Raw genomic sequence first — 9,143 nt, 5'->3', positions numbered from 1 at the left:
TACCAAAATGCGATCTTCTGGAGAATATCTATCATCATCAGGGATTCCAGGATTTTCGGCTAACACATCAGCAATTACTCGGCCTTTAACTGACTTCTGCGACATCGTCTGGACATTAAATTCTGAAATTAAAATCTGCCACTTGGCTAACTTCCCTACCAAAGCCGGTTGATCAAGTAAATACTTGATGGGATCATTCTCAGTCACAAGCAAAGTCTGGTGATGCAATGTATATTGTCGCAACCTATGGAGCACCCATACTAGTGCAGCGCAAGTCTTCTCGGCTTCAGGATAATTCAACTCCGAGACGGTGAACTTCTTACTTAGGTAATAAATGGCTCGCTCTTTTCCATCTTCAGGACTTTTCTGGGCTAGCATCGCACCCAGAGACTCGCTATGAATTGTGAGGTAAAGGATCAAAGGCTGGCCCGACATTGGTGGGACTAGCACTGGTGGTTTCATCAGGTACTGCTTTAGTTCGTTAAACGCTTCCCGACAATCATCGTCCCATTCCACTTGAGCATTCTTCCTTAGAAGTTTGAAGAATGGCTTAGCAGTTTCGGAGAGCTGAGAAACAAAACGGGCTATGTAGTTCAATCTACCCAGGAGGCTTCGCACTTCTTTCACGGTCGATGGAGGTTGTAACTCACACATAGCCTTCACTTTGGAGGGGTCAACTTCAATGCTCTTACTGCTTACTATGAACCCGAGTAATTTGCCCGAGGTTGCTCCAAACATGCACTTCGTTGGGTTGAGACGAAGCTTAAACTCACGAAGTCTCTCGAATAATTTCTTCAAGGTATCGACGTGACTCTTCCCAGATTGAGACTTGGCGATCATGTCATCGACATAGACCTCGATTTCCTTATGCATCATATCATGGAAAAGCATCACCATTGCCCGTTGATATGTTGCCCCGGCATTTTTAAGGCCGAAGGGCATGACCTTATAGTGGAATGTCCCCCATGGAGTGATGAACGCTGTTTTCTCCTTATCATCGTTCTTCATTTTTATCTGATTATAACCCGAGAAACCATCCATGAAGGAAAACAGCTCGAACCCAGCAGTACTGTCCACCAAAACGTCTATGTGTGGCAAAGGGAAATCGTCTTTAGGGCTGGCCTTGTTTAGGTCGCGATAATCGATGCAAACCCGAACTCGGCCATCCTTTTTCATGACTGGCACGATGTTGGCCACCCAGCTGGGGTATTGAGTGACTTCGATGAATCCCACTTTCAAGAGCTTCATGACCTCCTCCTCTATCTTCTTTGAAAGTTCAGGCTTGGTTCTCCGCAACCTCTGTTTCTTGGGTAGTATGTCCGGATTAGTAGGTAGACTATGCTCCACGATAGAACGGTCTAAACCCGACATATCGACATACGACCATGCAAAGATATCCTGGTAATCCTTCAGCAGTTGGACCAGGCGTTTTGCTTCACCTTCGGGAAGGGTTGCCCCTATCTTCACCTCTTTGGGTTCTCCGGAATCACTCAAGTTGATGGTGATAGTATGGTCTACCGTCAGGACTTTAGACCTTTCACGACGCTCTAGATCGCGCTGAAGGTCCGAGGAATCTTCGAGTTCGTTGGTGTCATCAAGATCAGGCTCGGCGGCACATAATTCATCAGATTGGACCATTCCCATACCTTGACGGGTCATAAGATGCCCTCTTGTGGGCCTGTGCCCATTCCCTCTAACGGTCCTTCCTCGATAGCTCCAACGAAGAAATCATCAAACAGGGCAGTGATTCCATCCATTGCATCATCAGAATTTTCTGTCATTAGAGGTGTTGGATCATCCATACCTCCCCATCCGTCGGGGATAATATCACGTGGGTCAATATAGAAGTTTGGGGGAGCCGAGTATTTCACATAAAAATCGAACTTGCCGCTCGGTTGCCCCAAAGTGTCGATCACCTCTTTCTCTTCATGTATCATTCTTGCTGGACTCGGGGGTGTGGTCCGGATGTTTGGAACTATGAGAAGATCGTCTCGGCCTTGGCAGAGCCACGAAGCACGGAATGTGAATGCCCCAATATCTAAGAGATCCTGAACCTTATGCTTTAGAACATAGCAGTCATCAATGGAGTGACCGACTTCTCCCAAGTGATAGTCACACTTTTTGGATGGGTTGTAGTTGGAGAACCGCTCGGGATTAGGCCGCTTCGGCTCAGTGGAAAGCAAGCCCTTTTCCCAGAGGATCGTCAATACTAGGGATAGAGACCCGGGGAGAGGAGTGAATTGTCTTCTAGCGCCTTGTCGTCGATTAGAGAACGGGTGTCTCGGTGGGCTATCTTGACATCCAGGGAGTAGTCGTGCTTTGCTTTGCTGGGGGCGCGATGTTGGAACGAGTGGATTCCGATTACCTTGTTCGTGCTTTACGAACTTTGGACGCAGGGTGCTCAACTCCCTAAGATCAGGGGACTCAATAGTATTGCCAGGTACGACTGCTTTGTCATTTGGGTCGGTGCTGAAGGGCTTCGTTTGAATCATCACCCTTGGCCATTGAGGAAAGGGGCGGGCCATGGTGAGTTGTTTCAAGCAATCCGACAGATGCGCTGTTTGCCTCGAGAGTTGTTGGAGAATGATAGAGGCTTGCTTCAGGTCCTTCTCGATATTAGCGAGGCGGTTCAGCACTTCACTCTGATTACTTGTTTTCTCTCGTGGCCAGATGGGAACAGCCGGTGGTCGACGATCCATAATCACTTAGCTCGAGTATCAACTTCCTCGCGGTGGTAGCTCACAGCTAGGGGCGTCTCGGCTTGGCGGCTAGCAGACGTATGAGGCTCCGAGAAACAAAGACACTGACGGCGTTTATGTAGAGAAGCCGCAATCACCGCGAGAACAGCAAGTGGTGGACGGAGCTGCGGTTTGTGCCGGGCGGTGAGCTCACGGTGGCGAAGGAGCAACAATGAAGGAACTCGGCGAGGTTGCCCCTTGGCGAGGCTCGAGCGACGGATCGATAACTGTGGATGATCCGTAGTCACCTAATTCAAGAGAAATGAACCAAATAAGCACATGGTCAAGACAAGGTTGGTCCATGACACGCTTTCTAGTCTTTTTCATTCTTCGTTTATTCATAAAAATACTCGTATATGAACGAGACTTTATGGAAAAGTGCTCTAAGCAAAGAAATATAAATAACACTCTAGACACAACCTAGGAAATAGACACATCGAAATCCCCAATCATAAAATTAGGAAAACCAAAAATTAAGACTCCCTAAAAACTATGAACTGAAAACAAATTCTCTGAAGTTTTTTTTTTTTCGCCATTTTTGTTATAAAAACGATAACAACCTCTTGTGAAAATAATTACCTATGACACACCCAGGAAATAAATTCTCTAAAAAAAAAGGCTTTCTTTCTTTCTTTCTTTTTTCTTTTCAAAGGACTCAATGATTATGGCTTTCAAATTAAAACCTACCTAGACCTGTCATGGACCACCCAAAAAAATACGAGAAAATAAGTAAACTGCAAGATAAAGGCTCAGAAGACTTACTTCACCTGTTAGGACCATGGCAACCACATAGACATGCGCATGAAATGTGAGGTTCGATTTCTATCTAGACTCTGGCTTGCAAAGTGGAGACGCGAGGATTACCGAGCTAAACCAGTCATGGTGGTGGTTAGGCTGGGATTCCCCTGACTCCGGCTTAGTCAAGGAGCCGACCCGGGTTGCAAATGGTGCAACCGTGGTGGGAACTTAATGACACCGTGAAAGAACTTTCGGGACCAAGGAGGGCGACCCGTACCACGCGGGTGTGGTCGGGGTGTCCGCTGTCTCAGTACCATCCTAAACCTGTGCCGCCCAGGTCCGGCAGCGGGTAGTGTGTGCGGTGTAGTGTAAATGCAAGGCATGCACAACATGTTATATCAAACAGCGCTTCGTGCATAAAATAAACCATACATCCAAACACCTCCCTGCAAAACAAGGGCTAACAATCACGCCTCCCCTTATACCTCCCATTCTGCAAAAACATTTAACACCTAAAATGTTAGGGACGTACCTGGGATCCTCGCTGCCAAACAAAAATATTTTTTGAAAAGAAAAACTGGCCTAAGTCCACTAAGAGTTTTAACTCAAGTCCCCAGCGGAGTCGCCAAGCTGTCGCGACCTAAAATTTCTCTCAGGCTAATGGATTGTTAAGGCTAAGCCTAACTCGGGCCCTCCCAAGCCCTACCAATTCGCAACTTAGAGTTTAAGTTTTTAACATGCAAAAGTTTTTATGCTCGGAGTCGCCACTAATCTATTTATGGTAGGTCGATTAGAAACCTAAATAAAACATAGGGAGATATGTTTTATTCCTACGAACCAGAGATTCTAAGCCCAGGGACTTGATTACGCTAGATCTGGTCTAACGCCCTTTCGGTACCTTTTCTTTTCAAAAATGTTTTGACAGGCAGTTTGGATCCATTTCAACTTAGTTACTAACATGTGAGGTGTTCATGCGAGTGCGCAAACCACCAATTTAACACCCAGAAAGCATTAAATAAATTGCAAGTTTGGAAGAATTACTTACCTGGAAGCAACGTAAGCATCTGCATTGTTAGCTAGAAAATCACATTGACACCCTAATATGATTTCTAAGTAACAAGCAATTCACTCAATTTCTTTTTTTGGATTTTCACTTATTTAAATGAAATCTAGCCTATATGCAATGACATGCGAAAATGACATGCGATTAATGCAACCTAGCATGCAAACTATATGTCGTGCGACGACGTGACCTATTTCTAATGACAGGGACGAATGATTATTTTTGGTATTTTCTCAATTTAAATTCGGAATAATAAAAATGCCTAAATTAACATGCAAACTATGATGACTTAATCTACCCTAGCATGATTTCTTTTTAGGATTTTTTGTTAAAATTCGAAATAATGAATTACTTAAATTAAGAATACAATCTATCCTAATCTATCCTAAAACAATTCATTCTTCTTTTCTTGGGATTTTCATGGAAACTCGAAATAATAAAATAACTTGAATAATCTATTAAGATTAGAATATTACTTAATTTAAACTAGGAAATGAATCATCTCAAGTCCTAATTTAAATTAAATAACTACTCTATCTTCTAGATATATTTAGGATTCCTAGACATGCAAAAACTCTAATTCAAATCTAATTAATATTTTTTTTTGAATTTTCTGTTTATTTGAAAAAGGAAAGCAATTAAATAAACAAGGATAGCAACCACATTCAAAACGTCCACGGGATCCGCCATATTTGTTTCAAACTCGGATTAGGCACAAAAATCAAACTATCGGTCATATCTATAGGGTTATAGATATCGACGGAAAGCCGATTATTCAAATTTGGAAAGCGGATAAAAATCATTATCGTACCCAAGTGGTTATGGATACGATAATGATTTTCCGTATCGCCGCGTATCGAACCTTAGGGATAAGGTCGGATAGTCGTCCAGATACGTTGCTACATTAGGAAGTTTTCCTAATTTTGAATATTTAAAAATATTGCGGATATATCGAACATTATCCTAAGATTTCTAAATATCCACATGCTATTCACGAAATATTCAAACACCCGAAAGATTAGGAAATTGAATATTCTAAGACTGTAGATGAGAATCTTACCTAATTTGTGGATATTTCCAATTCGAACTTGGATCGGACTCGGGCTTGCGGATTGGGACGGTGACCGACGGCCGATGGCCGACGGCGGCACAGGGGCAGCTCGGCTAGGCGCTGGGCTCACGGACGACTGCAGCAACGACGACGTCGATTTGGGGGCGTAACCGCTGGAGTTGTCGTGGACGTTGCTGTAGTCGGCGAGGCTTGCGGCTCGGCAAGGCTCACGGCGGTATCTTGGAATTGGACTCCTTGACTTTAGTGGTCAGCAAAGCAAAGGAGTGGTGGAACGTGGATAACCTGCAAGAAAGAAAAAAAAAACAATCTTTTTCTGCCGTCTTTTATTGCTCCTTTATGCCCCTCCCTGTCTTCGTATCTTGCATGGACTAATGGCCGGACTACACGCCAAAGGAACTTCAAGGACGCTTGTGGAATTTTGGGCACGTTGCAACAAAACAAGCACACCAGGAGGAACATAGGGATTGGACTGGAAACTCGTTGGCTTGACTAGTGCAGGGCTGGACTGGAGACTTGACGACAAAGAAGAGTCCAGCTACAGCGGCACGGGACCGTCAAGGGCAGCGGCTCAACTACTTCGTCGATGGCATCAAAGGATCCCAGTCTCGGGGGCAGCAGATCGTGTGGAGCTTCGCGGCTTCGTCGTCGATGAGAAGGCGCTGAGTTGGGTCACTGTTTTATGGCAGCAGCAGCGGCAGGGATCGTCGTTGAGCCACGGCGACAGCAAGCTACTCACAGCCACAGGTATGGCTGTGAGCGGGCAGTGCGGACGCGAGCACGAGGCAGCGTGGCGATGAGGCGGCGCTTTCTCACTCTTGCTCTTTAGTTTCGCTATTTCCTCACGTGTATCTCGTGCTCTCTCTGAAGTTTTCAGATCTTGAAAATTATGAGAGCTCTCCTCCCTTGAGTGGGGGTATAATCACATATTTATATCGCAACCCTAGGTTAATTGGCCAGGCTTCCTAGTCCTAATGGGCTTTGGTTTAGGCTTTATCCTTTAATTTTTATTTAATTCCAAATTGACTGAATTAATTTGGGCTTTTCTTTAATTAAGCTTAATGGGCTGATTTAAGCTCAAATTAAGACAATCAAGGCCTTTTAGACTTGTGATTTTCGGCCCCCGTCTTCTGAGTGAGCCGAGTTTCGTTCAGTGCTCGAGCTCGGTTTGCGCGATGGATTTTCAGTTCACTTGCCACCGCCGGTTCGATGTGGAATGCAGTTAATCTATATAAACCTAAACTATATGTTTATGCAATTTAAATATTTTTTTTTAGGGGTTAAAAATTTAATCCCTAATTTTCTATGCAAATTACACTAAATGATACGCCAAAATTTAGGTGTCAACACTTGTCATGTGTCCCTTATGTTGACAACTATCTTTGGTACAAACACTTGTCGACCATCTTTGATTCTATGTCATTATTACTGAACCATCACCATGCACTAAAATGGATATCTGCGACGTGTAATTAATGTCTCCGTCATGCGTGTTGATAACTTGGCCAAATTTTGGTGTAAACAGTTTCAAGTTTCTGACCTTAACTCCCCAGCGATCTTTCTCATACGAGAAGCCTAGGTCATTGTCCCACTAAATCAACTAACTCTTCGCTCCAATTCTCCACCACCACCACCACCACCATGCGAGCCTCTCAACCTCCTCCTCCACCCCATTTGAGGTACTTGCGAGATGACGACATGCCGCTAGCATTCAAGGACTTGCTCTCCTCCCTCCCTTCGGAAGAAGACTGGGTCACCACCTCTCTCCGCTTGTACCAGGGCTTCTGGTTCCCCTCTTGGCTCTTGAATGGCGTCCTCACTTGCCAAAACCACTTCCAAGCTCACCCCTCTGACATCCTCCTCGTCACCAGCCCAAAACCCGGCACCACTTGGCTAAAGGCCATCCTCTTCGCTCTTTTGAACCGTGCCAAGTACTCCAACTCCGACTCACAACGAAGCCACCCTCTCCTAACCCAAAACCCTCACGACCTCGTGCCCATCTTGGAGATCAGGCTCTATCTCGAGCAAGAAAATCCCGATCTCACTGCTTTAGCGTCCCCGAGGCTCTTCGCCACCCACGTCCCTTATTCCTCACTTCCACAGTCGGTGAGGGACTCAAACTGCAAGCTGGTTTACCTGTGCAGGAACCCCAAGGACACCTTCGTCTCAATGAGGCACTATGCCAACAAGCTGAGGCCGGAAGAGAAGGGCCAGATTCCAATCCAGGACTGCCTCGACAAGTTCTGACGAGGGCTGAGCCCTTATGGGCCTTACTGGGACCATGTGCTGGGTTACCACAAGGTGAGCTTGGAGATGCCCGTGAAGGTGTTCTTCGTGATGTACGAACAGCTGAAAGTCGACCCGCATGTTCATGTGAGGAGGTTGGCTGATTTCTTGGGGTGTCCATTCAGCAAAGAAGAACTGAGAGACGGAACAGTGGAGGGGATACTGAGGATGTGTAGCTTCGATAATTTGAGCGCATTGGAGGTGAATAAGTGCGGGAAGTTGTTGACTGGTATGGAGAACGAGTGGTTCATCAGGAGAGGTGAGGTTGGAGATTGGGTAAATTGCATGAGTGCTGAGATGGGGGAGAGAATTGACGGTGTCATGGAAGAGAAGTTGCATGGTTCTGGTTTGAAGCTTTGAAGTTCGGTTAAATAGAAAAGGTATCTGCAGGCCATTGATGAAGCTTTGTATTTCTCCTGCTATAGGATGAAAGGGCTACGGTGGCATTGTCAATCGTGGCTTCGTCTACAAAGAGAGATGCTTCAAGGTTGTGATTCTAGTCTTCATTTATGTTGTACTATTGGCGCTTGCAGATGTCATTTGGCCAACACGTAGTTGGCTAATAAAAAGCTGCCATCCTTCTCACTGGGAGCTTATGGATTTTATCTTCTGTTATTCTGTACAATTCCTTTTTTCCTTTTTGCTGAGTGAAGCTTCGGGGTATATGGTCTTCTATATGTGTTGCATTCTAGTTTTTATTTGTTGGGTGGTCTTAGATCTCTCTCAAACCCTAAAAGCTAGCTCAAAGGATGAAAATTTTCCTCGTACTAATAAATTGACTATCAGGCCCTTTCACAACCGATGTGAAATAACCCCAACAATCTCGCTCTCACATCGGGCCCTAGGTCAAAGCAGTAACAATTCATACCTCCCATGTGACTGTTAGGTCCAGACTTGTTGGTAACCTAGGCTCTGAAACCAGTGTTAGGGAGAATCGGGCAACAATTCACCAAGAACTAACCCAATTCAAAATCAATTTCTTCCCCAAAAACTATACCGACCAAAATCGACTTGACCCCAACAACAACAAGTGGTATATTCTAGCAATATAACCTCAGAATTGTTAAAGACACAAGGCAACAACAATATAAAGATTTTTATGGGGAAAACCCAACACAGGAAAAACCATTGACCACTCAAAAACTTTCACTAATCACAAAGAATAGTAGGATACACAAAAGTTCTTCTCTAATCACACGCTAGATGCTCAATATCAATAATATAGCAGTATTGGGAAAAGTGTTAAAAA

General features: G+C 44.8%; 2 protein-coding genes across 2 annotated transcripts; both read left to right on the top strand.

The window, feature by feature from the left end:
* The first annotated feature begins 7,136 nt into the window (after window positions 1–7,136).
* Window positions 7,137–8,509, top strand: LOC115680492 (cytosolic sulfotransferase 12-like). Its single transcript, XM_056316048.1, has one exon. The coding sequence runs from the start codon at window positions 7,250–7,252 to the stop codon at window positions 7,853–7,855; it is 606 nt and encodes a 201-aa protein (XP_056172023.1). The 5' UTR covers window positions 7,137–7,249; the 3' UTR covers window positions 7,856–8,509.
* LOC130139310 (cytosolic sulfotransferase 8-like) lies at window positions 7,922–8,509 on the top strand. Its single transcript, XM_056316047.1, has one exon. It carries the CDS (start codon window positions 7,922–7,924, stop codon window positions 8,252–8,254), a length of 333 nt encoding a protein of 110 aa, XP_056172022.1. The 3' UTR covers window positions 8,255–8,509.
* Window positions 8,510–9,143: the final 634 nt, after the last annotated feature.

This window comes from Syzygium oleosum, unplaced genomic scaffold, assembly GCF_021117445.2.
Source record: "Syzygium oleosum isolate NSW1041296 unplaced genomic scaffold, Sole_v2.1 Sole_v2.11, whole genome shotgun sequence".
NCBI classification, from domain to species: domain Eukaryota; kingdom Viridiplantae; phylum Streptophyta; class Magnoliopsida; order Myrtales; family Myrtaceae; genus Syzygium; species Syzygium oleosum.
This window is presented reverse-complemented; position numbering and strand designations above follow the sequence as displayed.